We start from the raw sequence: 20,353 nt of genomic DNA, 5'->3' as shown, positions 1-20,353 counted from the left end.
CAGCATGTGGTGGTTTTTGACAGCAGCATTTGATCTCTGTGGTCACTTGTGGTCAAATGTCACGCAAAACAAATGTTAAAGTACCACAAAGACTTCTTCCCGGACAAAATAAATGGAATTTCTGCTAGAATATATGTCTATTGTAAGTCCTCCTAAAGGGATTTTAATCAAAAGCAATAATAATAATGTTAGGGAATCTTTATTTGACTGACAAGCACACTGGTCTGCTGGACAGCACTGTTTTACCAGGGCAACTACAGTCTTCTGATGCCCTGATGAGTCTGGTACACAGGACACAGAACAAAGTGATAGAGAACTTTGTGGCTCTTTTATCAGTTTCACCTGAGTTTGTTGAACAGAATTTAATTTGACTTAGGTACTAATCACTTTCTGACTCATAGATACCTGTAGAGTGAGACTACTTTCCTTTGATAAAATACTTTCAAATCTACCAATTAAGAGTACCATAGAAGCAAAATAAATGATGCTCCAGTAATAACAATACATTCACTTTTGAAATGCCTTTCCATAAAGAATATTTTGGACTTTTGCAAGTGTAAAGTTTTAATCACAGCACAGTCAGAAAGTTATTATTGAAACTGTGGAGTAAAAGAAGGTTAGAAATCAAGTCCAGGAAAGATAAGTAATTTTCACAATATCATGAAAATTTGAACAAGTATTTGACAACTATTACTTCAATTTGCATCTAAGCAGTTGAATCTGTGGGATAGAATATTTCACTTCAAAGAAACTTCACCAGAAGGTAGTCATGTCACATTTACTCAGATCAGATATCTTTTTAATGTATCTTTGTTTCAACTCTCTGAAAACACATCCAAATCTTCTTGACTGACATAAATTAGTACAGGGAAATGGAAGATTTAATCAGATTAAAGTAAATGACCCCTTGATCTTTAAAATAAGAAAAGCTACAACCCTTTTGCAGAACTATAGTTGAAATTCTACCAGCAAAGCTGGATTTGCTGAAAGACAGGAAGAATCAGAGATGAAATCTTGCTCACAGAAACACCAGAAAACCTATTAATTTCAGTATGGTTGGGGTTTTGTTCTTTCAGTGGATTTCAGCGACATGGAAGAAGAGGAAAAAAAAGAGAGCTCAAAAGCTATTCCTTTGTGTTCCTTAAATTTAAGTTAGAAATAAAAATCCTAAGGCAACTCAGGAGACAGCCAGACAGATGTAAGTCAGAGCACAGGGAATCTAAAAATTGGAACAAGGTGCAAATAACAAACACCCTCCCTTATACACATATATACAGTGCCACACATAATCTATAACTGTAGGAAAGATTTAATCACCTTTTGGAAGTGTTTCTCAGTTTTCACATCTGCAACATTTTATAAATACATACTTCTATGCATACTTGTATATATATATGTGTATATATATACACACAGGCTATTTATGTGGTATTTGTAGCACACTTAATTCCTTAGATTCCCTGAAGTGTAATTTATCAATTATGCTTTTTTATTTCTTTGTATCCATACTCATACCTCTCTACACAAGTAGTATGCAAACACACACACACACAGACGATGAACTTACGAGTGTTTAGGCACCACTGCCCAAGCTGCTGGCCCTGGCTGGAGGCTGTGTCCCATGAGAAGTGCTACTGCTGTGTTGTCCCCGTGAGATGTGGTGCAATGTGACAGCCAGTGCGTGCAGCAGGCAGTGGAGTCACTACTGCTGCCATCCTGGCAAATAGGAAGGAGGGAAGCAGAGCACTGAACTCACTGGGACACTGAGCCAGGGAGAGTGGATGGGAAAAGGAGGCAGAAAGTAGAGACAGTTAATATTATTATAGGAGAAATAAAATATTTTTCTTTCTTATGTGCCTTAATTCTTTTTTCAGAGAGGACAGGAAAGAATGTATTGCTCTGAAACAATTATTTCAGCAAGAAACACAGCAGCAGTCTGAATCTTGCAATCCTGAAGGTTATTTACAACATGAGATGCATGAAACCTCTGTATAAATTACTGGAGATGGGAACTCTGCCTTTAGATTTCTGGAAAAAGCCTAGCAAGAAACAGAAGGCAGTGGCTCAGACTAGAATTCTGATGAAATATGTCATAGGGGAATTGGATGAATTTAATCCCCATTAAGCAAACAAGTATGTTTATTGATACAGCTGAGATGAACAGAAAGCTTTAAAGATAAATGATGCTTAAATGCCAATTTAAGTTTCATTTGTATTCTGTCTCTTTTTGCATTTTCAGCACCAGCAATTACTATCAGCTTCCTTTTTATTAACAGCCAGTTTCTTTCAAGTCTTCTGTACTTTAAGGTTTTGAGTTGTAAGACAAATGTAATTGTTTTCAACGAGTTGTTTCCAGTCGATTAATTTTAGTTGCCAATACAGATTCTAAGATTTATGAGCATGTTTAAAAAAATTTAAAAATTCTAAGGACATGTTTGAATAAAGCCTTTTAAAAGCTTTATCTACATATCTTCTGTTTATTTTTTGAGTTATTCAGGTTCCTATGTCATGTTCAACACCGTAGCCTGTGGTTTTGTTACTTATTGTTCTGAAATTATGCTCCACAATGCCTAAAGGGAAGACTAAAATGTAAGTAGAATTTGGTACAACAAATGAAGAGAAAAACTATGAAAATCAGAGGAGTATTTTTAAAAATTGAATTACTTTGGATTTTTAAAGGTGTAACTACACGTGCAGAACACTTTTTTATAGATTCCAAATAATTTACTATTATCTGTAAAATGGAATTTTCAGATACCGATCAAATAGTTAGAAAGTTCCATACAGTTTAAAGGCAGCTTTTCTGCTTTAAGCTGCTTGTTTGAATGCCAAGTAAGCATTTATTCAATGTTTATGGTGTAAGCATTTAAATAGAAAGTAAAAGATTACTTAAAAGTACTTGTATGCAATTGACAGATATCGGAATTTGACTGTATTTTGTGCTACTTGAAATGATAACAAATGAAATATGTGCATCCAGAAAAACTGGTTTTGGATGGATGAACTTGACTTGCTGATGAAAGTAAAATGAAATAAATCACACTTCAGCCTCTCTGAAACTGGCATATAATGCTGAACTGAACTGTAAGTACTTCACTAGGAGACTTCAAATAGGTTGTCTAAGATTTTTTTTAATCCTAAATAGAGAACAAATTACAATAATCTCCATGAGACTTCTGGAAAGATACTTTAAATTGTCATTTTATGGAAGGAAGCATGACAGAGTTTTGCAGAGCTGATGTGTTGATAATATGACTACTCTAGCTAGATTTATTTTCCCTTTTGGATTTCACATCATTGTTTTATTACCTGCTGCATATAAGGAAAATGAGATAAAAATAACAGCATGCAAGAAAATGTGGACCTGAATTAACTTTGGAATAGATTGATTCACCAAATTTAAGAACAATAGAAACCTTTCCACTGCTATAGTTATTTGAAGTGAAGAGTAAATTTTTAAAATTTATTTTCCACAATCCTGCAGTGTTCTGTTCTCTGCCAGTGGAGGACAAACTCAGATTTACTGGACAGAAGCTATAAACTATGGTGGAAATGATTTTCTTATTTTCATTGGAAGAAGAATTGTGTCCTTTGTTCCCTATTCTCTCTTCATAAACAGCTTCTCAGATGATTTTTTGATGCATTGTGCATAAAACTATGTTTTGATTTATGAAAGTTCAAAGAGACTTGACCACAAAATTTTAAATTTTTTTTTCCATTATCAGTTCGTCAACACAAAAATCTACCTTGGGAAGGCTGAGTTTGCTACCATTTTCTCAGGGATGTTTTTTTGTCATATTTGAAACAAATTTTTGGGGAAGCTCAAAGATGCTTTAATGTCAGTGTACCTGATTAGGGAGAGATTAGTTTGAAAGATTTCAATTTTGCTCTGAACAAAAAGGGAACATTTCAATATCCCAAAAATTTGCAGAGGACAAACAATCATCCCAGATATCATGAAAGTTCCCTTAATGGCTGGAAGATTTCTTCTGCTATCAAGTTTGGAGGAGAGATAGACACTGTCAGATGCTATCAGGGTGTGATATGACAACAGCATCACATCCTCATGAGCTGTAAGGCTGAATTCCCTTCTAAAAGAAAGTAAGAGGGGAAGAAATGCATCTCACCTTGATACAGACATAGCCTGAGTAATTAGTAGCTTCTATCAGGAGATAATCCAGCAACAGTTGCTCTAGCAGTAAGCACCCACAGGGGTAGCAGTGTCCCCTAAGATTTCAGGTAAGGACACCTCAGAGGACCTGCCTTAAAGAGCTTGTGCCTGAAAATGCACATGTACAATGCTTCTGAGTCTCCTCATGGTTGTAACCTCAGATATCATGGTTCTACTCATAGTTTAACATGTTCTCTTAACTGCCTATTATTTTTTCCCTTCTACGGCTCCCTTTTCATAATTCTTCTGACCCTGTTTTCATCTTTACTCCTTTTCTTTTTGGGGCAAAGTCAGAACCTTTCAATTTCCCAGAATTAGAAACAACTAGGGAAATCTGTCAGTTCCAGCAATGTACAAACCACTTCACTGAAGTTTCCAAATAACACTGCCAGTGCCTCTTTTCCTATCCTTTGCCATTGTTTAGAGGTTTTTTTTTAAAATTTACTGTGCATTTACATATTTTAAGATGCATTACCAGAACTTCGAGTGTTCTTCATAGGGCCCAGCATGTTAATCCAACAACAATTAATTCATACATGGAAATTGGTGGAATAAAAATCTATGAGAAATCTGGGAGAAAAGGACTTGGAAGTATTGCATTTTTTTTCTTTGTGTACTGGTTCTCTGAAAAAGGGTTATCAGTGGTCAGACAAAGAATATTAAAGAACTTGAAGGCTCCAAGAATATGCAGGAGAGACAGGATCCCCAGACTCATCCAGAGTAAAGGTGGCAGAGCAGAGGCAATTTCTTGATAATTATTTTTATATTAAAGACATAATATATATGTCCTACTGTGTTATTTATTCTGTATTTTTGAATCAGAATTGAAGAATTGTGGCTTTGCTATGTTATTTATTATGTTATTTATTAATTTCCATGCCTGTGAGTGTTTCCACTAAGGGTGCTACAGTTACTTTCATGGAGGCAAGGTGCAGGGTGCATTACATCCCTGACATTTTGTGTAGGCTCTTAATCTTACATGCATTTCATACCAGCCTCACTCTACTCATTTATTACTAGAGTTAGACCTTGTTACCCCAGCAGCAGACATTCCAAATTAAAAATGACTGCAGGATCTAATCACAATTACACTTTCAGGTGTAATTGTTACCCAGTTAATGAGCATGAATTAAAAATCCCATTAATTTGGTTAAAACACTTTATTTTGCATACACTCGCTGGATCTGTGAGAGCAGGCTTTGTGTAGATTGCCATGCAAATACCTCAGCTGAAATAAGAGGCATTATGTTCTTCTGTCTGCATTCAGCTCTGTCTGCTGCCAAACCCAGTTCCCTCAGTGTCCTGCTTCTCAGATCTTCTGGAAGACTCTGGCTGCAGGTGACAGCACTGTGATGATGCTCTGAATCAAGATGCCTTTTCCCATGTTCCTCAACATGCCTGATCTGGAGCCTGCATCTGGCTCAGAATCTACTTGGTCCTGTTCTGATCTTTAGTGAAGTTCCATACTAGACCTCACTTTTAATATGTTTATATATATTATATATTTTATATATATATTTGTAAGCTTTTGGTATGTGTATGTAATTGGGAATCACTGTTCTCAAACTTCCCCTTTTGATTTGCCACAGTATAGATGTGACCATTAAACTATGAAGAAATCCATATTCCAAATGGGTCAGGTTGTGATGCCACAAAAACCACCATAATAAATGAAACCACAGAATTATACAGAGTATAACTACTATCAAACTGAGTACAACACACTAAAGGAATTCCTTCTGCATCTGACAGGGAAGAAAATCACTTAGATAAAGCAGAGTAAGGGAAGCTTAATATATAAATGATACATTGAAGGCAATACTTAGCCCTCTCCCTTTAACTTTAGTGGAAAAGTCTCCTAAGGAGAATAATTCCAAACAGCTGCTTGGGATAGGGTAACAGATAGGCTTTTTTTTCTAAGGGCAAAAAGATAGGGGAAGCACAAACATGGTCTTTCCTGATCCTCACTGATCAGCATTTTGCCTTTTGCTTTGGAAGCTGTTGTTACTCCCTGAATAATAAGCCCAGCTTTCTCTGTAATAAGGATGTCAGATGTTTGCTATCATGCATCATAAGTCTGAAGGTGTACTTCAGTGGTAAATACAGAGTATGAAACCCACTATTTGAGTGTCATTCCCACAGCTCAACTAACATTCATTTTAGCATCCTAATTACATCAACATTGTCCTTTGTGACTCTAACTGCAGATTTCCAATCAAAATGTCTGTGATGAGGGAAGTAGCAGCATTATTGCAATCAAACAGCTGAACAACATCTTTAAATAATCCTAGCTTGTTCAGCTTCCCAGACACACTATAGAACATAGATCTGAACAGCTAAACATGGCAGGAAATTACACCTATGCTGTGAAAATCTCTGGCTTAGGCAGCTGCTGAGGAGCAGTTAAACATGGATGAGAATTGCCAGACTTCAGAGCACCTCACTCCTGGGATCCTACAAAATTGAAGGATGTTAAAGATAGACCATAACCAATATAATCTCTGCCTTTTAATATCTTTCCTGTATGCTTGCGTACAGGCATATGAATTCACACACACAAGAAATCCCACACCATAAAATTATTAAAAATGTTCTCACCATTGTTTTTGATTCAATTTCATGGAAAACCTAAATCCAGGAAATCTGAGGTTCCTGGGTCCTGCAGCACTATGAATACATACAGCTTCCATTCTCTCAAGGAGATACATTTCTAGGAATCACAGCTGTACTGCAAAGATTGAAAAAGTAATGTGATCTACCCCAAAAACTAAAATGAAAAAATACAATACTGATTGAAAAAAATCCTATTAGGACACTGTAGGAAAGCAGCTCCTGAGTTCCACTATTTCCAATAGAGTATAAAGAACTCGCTGCTTGTTATCTCAAGGAAGAGAGGGTTTGAAGTAGTCTTGAACAAATTCTCTTTTTACCTTTCCTGGTTTTTTTTCTTCTTTTCCTGCCACATGGGTCTGAACCATGGCTGCAGACTATTTCATATCAGGAGCAAAAGCTGTGCTGGATACACTTGGCTGCAATGCTTCATTAGGAACTGGTTTAGCAATTGAGTAGACCCAGAGCAGAAAAATGTCTGAGTGATACTTTGTGTGATTTGGAACTCGCAAGAAGTGTGGAGTAAATTTGGTCTGAACAGCTCTACCTCTGTTACTGTTATAGAATGACTGCTCTAATTCAGAGAAATTTGCCACTGATTAGATGCGCCTGTTGTGCTTTACTGCACATTAGGGCTATGTTAGTTAGCATGTGTGGTGAAGTATTTTCCGTGCATTGTGTTTCATTTTTTTTTGTTTTTCTCCTAAAATGATCCATGAATTTTACACTCCTATCCTCTGTTGACTTCTCTACCAGTGAGAACTGGTAGAACAGTGAAACAAAAACTTCCTCCTTCTCCCCAAGAATGGTATACACATTGTTGTCTGCATATTTGGTGAAGAAAGCAATGACTGTGGTTTGCTAGCACTGTCCTCCCTCCTAAAATGTGAAGAAATATGAAGAATACATTTATTTTGTCCAAAAAGTACATGAAACTTTTATTCTGCTGGGGAAAGATATACTGAAGTCTAAAAAAAGATTTCAGAGCTACTTATGCTATAAATAGCTAAAAGTGTCTCTTTCCTTATTCTGTTATTAAAAAGAAAAAAAAAAAAGAAAGAAGTTATGATCCTTACAGAGCTCTCAGATCAAGAATCTGTTCTTGGTTGAAACTTCATCCTGAACCATCAAAACTGTCTGTTCTGAAAAGGACATTGATCTGCAGCAAGTCTTCCCAAATGCATGTGGAGTTCCCATACACATTCTAGTCGATTCCAGTTTTTTCCTCAGATTGTCAATCTCACTGCTTAATCAAGATATCAGTTTTCAGCATTGCTCCCAAAGGATTTCTGACTGTTACAGCAGTTGCCTGGGTTTGGAAATGCTGGTATAGCCAGATATGTTGCCTGTAAACAAACCTGTTTTTTTAAGAAACTATGGAAAGCACAATGATTGGTCTGCTATTAAATTTTGCTATAAATGAAAGATTTATGTTACATAAATAAAATCTCCCTCTACATCGAAAGGAAGAGGTTTATTTCATTGTAAACTTCTTTACACTTTAAAAATATTATTTAATTCCTTTACATATACAACTATACTTTAGACTACCATAAAAGAGAAGCTGTGATGGCACTTCTGATAGAAATTAGAAATGAGAGCAACCTATTATAAGTTTGAGTGCTGATGACATTTTACCTGGTCTGCTTAAATGTTGAAAGAGCTGATGGGGCCACTGGCAAGTCAGATCTTATGCCTTGATTTAGTTTCCTCAAACAAAAAAATGGAGTTAAAGAGACTCACCTTCTTTGTACAGCATTCTGAAAGTAGGTACAGAAATTATCGTGTAACTAATATCATGTAACTGTTTCTCTTGTACTGACTGAATCCTCTGTTAAGTGAATAATTGGGATCTGTGACAGCTTTGGGCTTGCAAATCAGCGCAGATGAGATTCAGCAGACTGGAAAAGCAAAAATCAAAAAGTGATCTATCAGATTACTTCCTAATCTCAGTGTCATGTCAAGTGCACAAAGTAGGTTGTAGTAACTGCAGAAGAAACTCTGATTTGCATTTCTGCTAGGTCCAGATCACGAGATATTAGCCTCAATGTGTTTGCTTTCCAAATAAGACCAAAATAAATCATTTTAGTTCCGATATCATGGGAGCACCAGCTGTAATTCACCTGAGCTGATGTATCCAGCCTTTCAGCTTTGGGGGGCTGACTGCACTGATGCCCTGAAAAACAACGTGGAGCAGAGCTGGCTCACTTCTTGAGTATGGCCAGATACACTACACAGCAAAGATCTTACACAGCATAGACATGGTGGCAGTCCTTATGAATCACAGTTTGTTAGCACTTTTACTACTTCACACAAAAATGGGGTCAGAACTTGGCTCACTGGAGGCACAGGTACAGCTAACAGTAATGTACTGCATGGATCTTGTGTGTAAAGGATTTCCTGTTTGAAAGATTGTCATGCACTTTCTTTTATTGAAACCAAGTTTTAAGTTGAGAAAATGCAGTTTCTATTCTAGTATGACTTCAAAGCTTGGAAAAAGCAGTTTTTAGCCTCAAGGTGGTATGAAGAAGGATAAAACTGAATGGCCCAGAGGAAAAGCAGACTAGGCAAATATACCCCATGCTGATATGCTGTACAGCTATTATTATTATTACTATTATTATTATTATTATTACATTTTCTCTCCCTTTGTCTGTTGTGTGTTTAGAGACTTGGTAGTAGAGTAGAATTAGCAGTTTCTGCTCATCTTTTCATTACTTTCAGAGACATTTCAGAGATATTTTTTAGCTGGCATTTATCCAAACCCAAATAAATCAATAAGAAGTAGACTACAGCAGTTACACATTAAAAAAAGAAAAAAAAGTTATGGAGTTCTGTCCCATGTTAACTTCTTTCTTACTGCATCATCAGTGTAGTTGTACCATTTTAGCATGTTGCTATTAAAATTCACTAACAAAGGTTATTTTTGAGAAGTTTTCAGTTGTGGTGGACTGACCCCATTGTCTCTGATGCAAAAATTACACCAAATTCCATCTTCAGTTTTCTTCTCTCAGCTGCTTCAGATTATTTCACCAAAACATGATTTCCAATTCAGAGCTATCTTTTTAATGACATATGAATTACAGCAGTGATCACAGATAATTCTATTTTTCTGTATTATAACTTTAATATGCTCTTAGTAAGCTCATAATATTATTTTATAAACTTAGTTATAAGAATAATAAGGATAATTATTTCTCTTATTTCTATTTTCTTTCTGAATCCCTTCTCTGCGAGAGTTAAAAAAAAAAGAGCCAAAAAAGGTGTTGTGACAATGAGAAGATTAAATATTAAGCGTCAGCAAGTGTTTCCAGTTCTCTGCAAAGATTTATACATAAAATTAGCTTTTTAAAGTTTCTTATAGATTATTTTTTAATTGTTTTATATGAGTATATATAAATCACTTGATTTTGGACTAGCAATTTAATAAGCACAAAGACTCTTAATAAAATTAACTCTTTTACACAGAAAAAAATTGTTAACTCCTACAATGTGAGTCTAATGATGATGGCCACATTAAATTCCTCATTTAGTACATACTAATGGTTTTGAGAACAAGAGTAATTTAAGCTTGAGCTATATGTTGCAGAATTCTACAAAGTCCCAAGTCAAAACGGTAACATTGGTGAAACCCACTAGCATCCAATTTGTGGAAAGAATAAGTTCACACTTTTTCAAATCACCTGATATCCATATGTGTTAAAAATCCATCACTGTTTTCAGTATTAACCTAGACATTTTAATAGAGACTTCAATCTTATAAAAGTCATATTTTCTAAATAGGTTGTATAATCTATTTTCATATTAAAGGACAGAGACTAAGAAATTCACAAAATGGCTGTCTTTTAGGGAGACTAGATGCTTATTTCTTATTTCCTCTATGGAGGTGTCTTGGGTTGAAAAATGTAACCAAAAATGTGTATTCTATTTTCAATGTAAGGAGCATCTCTTAAATGCCGTTCTAGAAAATAGGAGAATCAAATCCAAATACCTTTTGTGTTTGACTTGGGGTCTTATCTTCCAGGAAAGAAACTTAACAACTAAGCTGTAAGGAGGAATTCAGAAATTAAGGTCTTTGTGCATCACAGGTGAGACTTAAATACTTGGCTACTGTAACAGAACGTGATTCTCACCAGAACATTGTGGATGTGGAGACAAAATCTTCCATCTGTGATGCATCCTAGAATACAGCAGCTTCATGTGACAGATTGCAGAATGGGTAAATATCTGTTTTAAAATGAAACAAAACACATTTTAAGGACATCTTGTGACATCATAAGTCAGTGCTTTCAGCTACATGTCTATCAGGTATCCTTCCTCTCTCTCTCTCCCTACTGACTTTTGTGAAGTTCAGTCATGCTCCAAAAACCATGAGGGGGTAAGACATACAGGGAGAACAAGATTTGATTTGAGAATCCTAAGAGGGTAATGAGATGTCCCCAGACTTTTGGTAGCTCAGTGGCAGTAGAAAGATCTGTGGCTGCCTCAGAGCCAAGGAGCCAATGTGTGGATTTTTATGCTGACCATTTGGATGAAGAGGTCTCCAGAGACCTCAGAAAGCATGCACAGCAGCTGAGAGGGTAAAATGTCCCACAGGTGCCTAAACATTTGAACTTAAGAACATGAAGCTGTTGCCTAAGTCCTCTTCAAAGTCTCTAGGCTCTATACAAAATATTTCCATAAATGCTAGTGGATCAAAGGTTTTATTTTTATGTCAGGACCTAAAAATTTACATAATATGCCAGGGGGAATTTACTAAAGATTCTGGGTATTATATTAAGAAATTACCATTCCTACTTCAAATTCTGCCCTCTCCATGCATTGCACTTGCTTTTGAAAATGAGATTCTAGAAATTCTTTTACAACATGCTGTGAAAAACTACCCTCCCATTTCCCTAGAAAAATGCAGAAATTTTTTTTGGTTCAAATGCTGACTTAATTTTCATAACATCAGGCTTGCCTATAAAGAAGAAATAAAGGAGAGTGTAAATACTAGTCTTTTAGGGCTTTGATATGTTTGAAAACAGAATCCAATTAAACCCCTATATTTGCTAATCTTTGTCTTAATAAAGTTGCTGTGCGTGTTATTGGCTGTTTATACCATGAAAAGATGGAGAAGCAGCATGATTATTTTAATATTTGTGTTTATATATTTTACCATTATAAACACATGAGAAAACCTGCTTGAATCTATTCAATATAGAAATCAACAAATAGTTTGAAAAAGAAGAGAAGGTAATTAACTTCACTTCTTAATGATACTCCTAATTTAAACTATGCAAGAGATGTTTAATGAGTGAGAGAAATGTTGCAGAAAAAACCCTGTTCTTCAGTTAAAAAGCCAAAATGGGAATCAGCAGAGTTTGAATCTATTTGCACATATTCTGCAGACTTACTCTGTGACCTTACCCAAAGTATTTAATTTTTGTGCCCTGCAGTTTTTCTATAAAATGGAAATAATGAGAATCAGCTTGCTGAGAGGTTGTGGGCCTTAATTGTTTAGTATTTATATCTTCTGAGAGAATACAGATAGGATTGCAGAGTGTGATGAAATGATTAACATTCTTTTGCTATTACCAAGCTGTGATATTTTTGCCCAGCTATTTTATCATACAAAAATCTTTACTTTTTATAGCCCTGTATTCAACAACTACCCTGACTAAAAAGTATTGACCAACAAATCTGAAGTCCTCCTCTGGTCCCTTAAATATAATTAATGCCCAAATTATTCTAAGAAACAATAGAGAGAAATGATGTTCAAGTCTACCTCCATTGCTTGTACCTGCCAATTCCACAGGAAGATAAGTAGACTGTCTTCCCGGTAAAATATATTTACCACAATTTAATGGTTTTAAACCCCCCAAATCAGCACAGAATTCGTTGTCTTCAGGCTTAACATGCAGGTTCTGGAGAATGTAAAAGCCCCACAACTTTCTGCTTCTGACTGAGCTGGTGAACATACTCGTGGGCAACAGACAGGATTTGTTTTGCAGGTGATGAGCTCCTGAAGCACAGGTCTGGCTCACACAGCTGCTGGATCTGGGTACCCCAGACAGAATATTAAGAAAAACCTCTTAAGCAGTAGTTACAAGAAAAAGGCTGCATAGGTACCAAATGCACTCTAATTGATGCTGATGAATTGTTCAGAGAAATTACTGAGTAATACTTGTGATGGACAAGCACTGCTACTTTGAATCAATAAGTAATTGCTAACAAATATCTTCAAAAATTTCCTACATAGTTCAACAGAAAGAGGTTAATGGTCTTTTTAATGAAAACCTTTTCTTATCATTATTTGCCTTACTTTTTGTATTTTTACTGTGGATTGGGGTGTGCTGACAAAGGTCTTCAACTTCTTTAAATACCTAATGCAGCTGAGCAAGTGGAACCTCCCACCTGGTTTGTTTGTCAGCATAAACTAGGAGAGGATGCATGTATCCTTTCTTGTTATAAAAAATCATTTCATTTTGCATGGAAAAAATTTTAATGGTTTCACACAAAATATGTAACAAGACAAGAAAACCAGGGGATTAGTACACTTTCCTATCTACATTTAATCCTGCTCTGTGGAGTTTGCATAGATGTATTCTCGTGAACAGTAGTATAAAAAGCAATGACATCAGAAACATTCTATGCCTTGACTATAGACTAAGTTGAACTACAGATTCTGAACTGTTACAAACAGGGTGCAAAACAGAGAATATAGAACTCTTGTCTGCACATGTCTTACTTACCTTCTTTCAAAATAAAAATCTAAAGGGCAGTGTCACTACCTAGGATGTTGCAGATTGTGAAGAGCTTTTTATATGATAACTGCAAGCACCAGCTCAGGATATAAATTCCATCATGCCATTACAAACATGAAAAGAATCAAACAAACAAAAAACCTAAGAGAAAATAAAATCTGTCCACAAGAAACACAAATCCAAAAGTGGTTTATGAAAATGTTGTGGTAAAGAAAATAACACAATAAAATAATTAGAAAATATGGAATAAAGGTTGCTGTTGAGTTGTTTACTTATCATTTGAAATTATACTTTAACCTTCATAACTTAAAATGGTATTAGTAACCTACAAAAATAGAAATAAGTTTTACTGTGATGAAGAAAAACAGCCTGTTCAGGACAGAATCATAGTCTTTTTTATCAGGCTTGAAGAGAATTAAACATTTGTCAGTATGACTGGTCTTAAATTCACAGAAAATAATACAGGGATGCAAGAAGTACAATTTCATATTATTGAATGCTATGGATATCACAGCCACTGGGCATGACAAGTGAAAATGACAGATCGAAAACATGTAGCAAGTATGTTAACTTATGTTTTGAGCAAACTAAGAGTGTAAGCTAAACACTTCCCCTGTTTCTGACTTACTGATAAAAAAGTTTGAATGCCACTAGAAGGACAAGATAAAGATATTTTTGACCAATATGATTATATTTTTAATGTGCCAAATGCTTTTACAACCTGGAATACATTTGCAATGTATCAGATTAATCTAACTATATGAGTGTCAGATGTGATTTGAAGAAGCAGAAGGAAGAAATGCAATTGAATATGAAAAAGGCACAATATGTTTATTCTTTTTTGCTTTCCTTTTGTCCAACTTTCCCATGTTTGTCACACCTCTCAAGTCTGACCTTCAAGATATACAACAGGCAAAACATGAAGTTTCTTACATTGTACTTATAGTCTTTTCCCTCTCTCCTAGCTATTTTGAATCCATTAAATATTTCAGTTGTAGTTTGGGTATTTTCAGACCTAAATAAAAGAGTTTCATGCTTAAAGGTAAAAAATGTGAAAAAAAATTTGATCTTTCTCTTGTTCATACACTAAAAGATTTCTCTTAGTTCACTCTCATTGGCTTTCTCAGTAAAACGTCTCTTGATTAGCCTCTGGTTTTCTCTGCAGTGTGCCAAATTCTCCTGTAAAGCTGGGTCAAAGCCTTTTGAATATTCCCAACTCACTGGTGTATAGGGTAAGGATTTCAGCTGAATGTCATAGCTTGGATTAAAACTGTCTGGAGTGCTAAGGATACAGGTAGGCTTGCACCAAACACACATCAGGCCTTGGAGTACAGCTGCAGGAGATAACCACCGTGCTGCACACCCTTACCTTCAAGCAGCTGAAGAACACTTGGCTTAAAGCATTCATTAGATGTGTTCTTAAAAGGCCAAAGTTGTACTTGAGGAACACGTACTAATTTAAAATGGAATTAGCAAACTACTTGCTACAGTGAGATTTCCCAGTGAGAGACTCTCCTGGATGCTCTGAGCAGTTTTTTACACAAAATATTGAAAATGAATTGCAGCACTAAACCTCTTAACTCCCTGCACTTACCAAAGGCATTTTTTCCCATTCCCTCTTTTCCAATAGACTTTTTTTTTTTTCAGTGTTTCTGTTTTCCCCCTCAGGGAAATCAAAAGTGAGTGTGTCTTTATTCTTTTTTTTTGCTCCATCTGATATCACATTAGCTCTGAGTCACCTGTATTCTCCCAAGCTCAGTCTGATCTTGTCTAGGAACTGTACTCATTAACTCAGCTGAAACAACAGTTTACAAAGACATCACTAGCATAATGTACACAGTACAGAGTCAAGGTCAGGTTGCTTAACCATATGCATTTGTTCAACTATTTTTGAATTTCCTCCTGCAAATGTGAGCTTGGGGACTGAGTGAGCAAGCTCAATGCTCCTAGAGATCATAAATGGGATAATTAGATGTAAGGTTCTTGCATCTGCAGAACTGAGGTTTCAGCCTTAAAATATTTTTGCTCTTGTGTTAAAGACTTATTTTTTAAATGTTAGCTACTACAAATAGAAAAAAAGCCTGTTAAAATGTATTGCATTATCTGAGAAATACTTAAATACATGTAAATGGTAGCTGTACTGTAAAGCTTGTGTAAAAAACAGTAAAGACTGCAAATGAAAGTTGTTATTTCCCAATGGTTCTAAACTATGATATATGTCATGAGAAAAATTGTCACTTTTGCTCAAACTGAAAATCTGAAGGTGTGTGTGGTTTTTTTTTTTTTTTTGTATAAAGAATATTTTATTATTCAGTGGAATTTGACTTGCACTTTTGTGTTAGGAGTGATGTTTTGCTTAGTAGATGATGGACAGAGCCTATCTCAAACTGAGTTGATTTGGGTAATCAGGTAGCTCAAACAATTTAATATTTTGCAAAATTATATGACCACAGAAACTGCTTCTTTATAAAGATGTAATTTGACTGGTTGATGTAACACTTAGTTGTAGTTTCTAAAACATTATAGCAATAACATATATTTTGTCAAGTTCCTGAAGGTCTCCTTCAAAACAAAAATTTCATTGAGTTTACCTTATGAACATTCCCTTGCTGGTGGGAAACTTGCAGCAAGAAATATTTTGCCTGAGCCAAAATACAGTAAATTACAGCAGCAAAAGAGGAGAAGGATGATAAGACAAGAATAGAGGAAGGAAGATCATGCATTTCAGTATGCAGGTCTCAGTGCTACTTTAGAAAGCTTAAAGTATCTGATCTATGTCAGCCATCCTATTTGCTCCTGAATTCATACCAGAGTGCTCTCTTTCTGTTTTTGGTCTTTTTAAACTTTTCTTTCCTTAGTTGAGGAGGCTATTGTAGCATTAAAGGGCAACCTAGAGGGAACTTGAAAGGTGTTTGCTACCACAGCAGCTAAATAAATAAAGATGGACATGTTCCAAGTTGAGTACAATGGCAAAAACATAAAGGCTGACTCTGATGTAGTAGGAAACAGGAGAAGGAGGTAGAGCTTCAGAACAGAAGCAAGCCTGTCATATCAACTGTCTTGGCTATTTTGGCAGCTGTATTTTATGAGAGCAGAGGAGTGTGACAAGGAGCCTGGTTAAAAACCTAAGAGAACAGATGAGGGCTTCAGCAGCATTAAAAAAAACCCACAGTGTCAGCTCATTTGAAGGAACCACATGGCCTTCTCATAGCAATAAAAGCAATGGAAAAAGAGGAACTGAAAATTTTCTCTCGTAAGTTAAGGCATCACTGTTTTTTTAATGTTTGGATTATTTGAGCAATCTGCAAGCACTGCCTCATGGCAATCCAGTCTAATGGTGGGAAGGGGAACATCTGGGTAAGAAAAACACACAGTATTCCTGTGTCCACAAACTAAGTCAATGTTCTTATTGCTGATCCTCATTTTATTCCCTTTCTTTCCAGCATACTTTGCAATTGTTCTATATAGCAAATATTTTCCAGCATGTTCTTCACTCTCCCCAGGCTGATTCCTGTCTGCTTGGTGCTTGCTGAATACTCTGAATGAATAATCTGAAATCTTTAAATCTAATTGCATTATTTATTGTCTTTTTGAGTAGACAACTAAATGTGTGCTTAGCCTCTCAGACGTTAGAACTAGAATGCTGTCTTGGCATCCCCAGAGGCCAGCATTGTCTTCTCTTTCTCCTTTTGCAGTTTGACTATCACAATGAAGGTGCTGTGCCCTTAATCCTTTTAAAGAAGAGACCTTTTCTACAGGATATATCCACTTAAAACACAGGTGAGGAAGGGGAGGTATATAAAATGCATTTATACTTCACAAGTAGAAGCCAAAAGGCACATATAGCCAATAACACGGATGCTGTTTCTATGAATTATGTCTCAATAACTGCATTGCTCCTGAGCTAAATAATTTCCCTATCCATTTTTCCATCATCTTTTCTCCATCAAATTACAAGTATGGTGTCCAAGTGCAAAATAGCCCTAAGATTGCCCTGGCATACTGCAGTTCTTTCCTGAACTGAAAGATTCCATCCCAGATAACACTCACAAATCCTCTTTCCATCCTGCAACCATTAACTTCACTTTTAATATTAATCTCCAAGGTGAAATCATCTTAAACACCCTTTGAAATACATCCTGTGAAGGTGTTAGGAGTAATTCCCTCTGCTCTGAACTCATATGCATCTTCTAGTCATTTATGCAAGAAGCAGAGTGGCCACTTTTTTCTGGCTTTTCTGACTTTTCTTATAATCCAAACCTTGTGGCAATTTTTTGTAAATTTTTTCTAGTGAAAAGAAGTTAGAGAATAGGAGAATACAGTGGTCAGAGTCACTTGTTTTAATAACTACAAAAGGGTTCAGGCAGATACAGTTTAATGCTGCTACGCCTAAAACTTCCGCACTTGGAGCCAAGTGTAATGTTTGCACTGAGGAGAGCACTGTGCTGTTGAGAAGAGGAGCAATTGGAGCTGGGTTTGCAATATAAAATCAGCTGCCCCTGTTCCCTTGAATGAATGGGATATCTACATGTGTACAAAAGGGAATTGCACTTATCAGCAGCTGAAACAATCTGATTCTTAAACCAGTCCAGTGCAGGGTCAATCTACAACTCCCTTTTGCTTACAAGTAGGCATCTTCAGATGTTAGATGTGATGTCTCTTAAATGGAAATATGTGTCCTAAAGCCCAGCCTCTGACCTTGGCTACCAAATAAGGTGTTGTGACCTTTCTTTCCTAGGATGTGAACAATACATGAATGTAGAGTACAGCACTCAGAATTGTTAAGGTTGGAAAAGACCTTTGAGAACATCAAATCCAAGCAGGAGCAAGTATTTTCAGAAGAGTGACCTAGCCAACAAACCAACAAACTCATTGTGGAAAGATGTTGCTGAAATAACTTCTATTTTTTCCCCTGCTGCATTTTGTCAGCCAAAATATGAAAGAAATGGAGGCTGAAAGACTTATGTTTTTTCCATGTCTCGCCAGTGCAGAGCTTTTTTGTTACAATGCTTACCTAAGAAAGAGTGTTCTAGAGTTATCCTGCCAATATGTTCAGTTGTAGGTACTCAGTAAATATATTTGACCTGGAGATACTTGAAAAGGTAAGAAGTAAATTCCTCCTGTGTTGAGGAGCCATAAAGCCAGAATAATTACAGTTGCCTTAAAACACTCATTTTCAAAACAGAAGTTTCACCTGTGAAGCTTGGATGCTGCCTTGAATTTAGACTCAGAACTGATTATTTTTTCCATTTGAACCTCCTGAATGTTCACACTTAAACTAAGCAGAATTACTCATGACCCTAATGTTGAACATAGACAAAATATTTGGTTGGTCATGGACACGAAGTAAGATATATGATGCTTAGTAATGGAAGTGGGATTTTCCAGAGTTCCTGTCTGGGTTAGTACAAACTTGTCTCCCTTATCTGCCAACTCATATATACAACCAACGTGGCTACTTTGGTTCCAAATGACAAGGTGCCTAGCTGCTTCTGATCTGATGGGAAGACCCTCCTCTCTTTGGGAAAGAACTTGGCAAATCTTGCAGGCTTTTTCAAACTTTCTCCAGCTTCATCCAAGAAGGCCTCTTTGTTACTGATGTTTACACTAGGTAAGTCATCCTCATGAGAATCAGGGAGCATGATACTTTCTTGAACAGAACTAGACTCTTGAGACCTCAAGGCTTTCCTACATTAAAGTACTGCTTGTTGATCATTTCTTTCTTGGTTCACATATGAACAAAATACCAATAAGTATCTAAATGTAATTGAAAAACAGATTAAGATTTACTGGTGTTCTAATACAAAAAAGTACAAAATACTACATAATTGTCTTTATTAAGAACTGAAATGTTTCACAATTATTCAACATTTTATCTCCTTTTGCTTACTGTAAGTTCAGCTCATATAAAAATTAGTTAAAAAAATTATGAGAGTGAATGTCTAGTCTTTTTATAATACAAATCTGCTGCTTCAGCCTCAAGTAGTTTCTCTTCCTGCATCGTTAAGTTGATTGACAGTCAATCCACTTTGTTCATCAAAATAGTTGAGAAAGCCATTTCCACCACAAGTTCTTCTCTGTTACTTTTAAAACATCAGATAACTTCCTTTATCTTTCTAGATGAAACGGCATTCACTGTATCTCAGGGATTTTTTTTTTTGTGCTTGTTATCCATGGGTTATCTTAATTTTACTTTTTTTTTTTTGTCAGTTTTCTGCCTCTTTTTTATTGTCCCTATTTAATCTGATCCCGGTGATTTTTTTTTCCTAGAAGTGATTTTTGGCTAGTTTTTAGTTGACAGTATAATTTTCTTGAACTATTTCTTATGTTCTTATCTAACTAGCTGTGATATAAATCTATTCCCCTCACAAAAAGGGTATTTTATACTTTCTTAATTGATCTACTTCAAGACACAAAATAGATTTTATTATAATTTGCAATATAAGCCAAACATTTTGTATTAAACTAGAATCACTCTATGTTTCTCCAAAATTCAAAATATTCTAACAATGTTGGTATTCCTTATTGTACTCGCTTTCTAAAGGAGCTATAAAAGTAATTTACATTAATATGTGTTGATAATTCTACGTATTCATGTGTAAAGTGTTAAGCACATGCAAAAGCATTTCACAGGAATAATTTTAATGATAATCTTTGGGTAGTTATTTAGAGAATACTGTACTGAAGCAATTTGGATTCAAATGCTCCAATTTTGTTTGAAAAAGGCAAGACTAAGAAACATTCACATAATTCCTCACACCTACACATGAGTACAAAATTTTTGGTACCTCAGTCTAAAATAGCGAACATTACCTTCGACAGCTGT

General features: G+C 35.7%; 1 protein-coding gene across 10 annotated transcripts in view; it reads right to left on the bottom strand.

Annotated features, from left to right (window-relative positions):
• Window positions 1–20,353, bottom strand: part of FUT9 (fucosyltransferase 9) — a 104,835-nt gene that overhangs the window by 20,653 nt on the left and 63,829 nt on the right. For 4 of the 10 annotated variants that reach the window (XM_063389670.1, XM_063389669.1, XM_063389666.1 and 1 more), the window contains one exon: window positions 10,915–11,008. The exons of 1 other annotated variant lie outside the window; for it this stretch is intronic. In XM_063389670.1, coding sequence (XP_063245740.1) covers window positions 10,915–10,981 — 67 coding nt within the window. In that variant the 5' untranslated portion in view covers window positions 10,982–11,008. Of the gene's footprint in view, window positions 1–8,524; window positions 8,683–10,772; window positions 10,827–10,914; window positions 11,009–20,353 lie in introns of all 10 variants that reach the window. 5 more of the 10 variants (XM_063389673.1, XM_063389675.1, XM_063389674.1 and 2 more) reach the window with 2 other exon arrangements.

Source organism: Prinia subflava, chromosome 2, assembly GCF_021018805.1.
Source record: "Prinia subflava isolate CZ2003 ecotype Zambia chromosome 2, Cam_Psub_1.2, whole genome shotgun sequence".
In the NCBI taxonomy this organism is placed as follows: Eukaryota; Metazoa; Chordata; class Aves; order Passeriformes; family Cisticolidae; genus Prinia; species Prinia subflava.
Note: the sequence above shows the minus strand (reverse complement) of the source record. Positions and strands in the feature narration are given on the sequence as shown.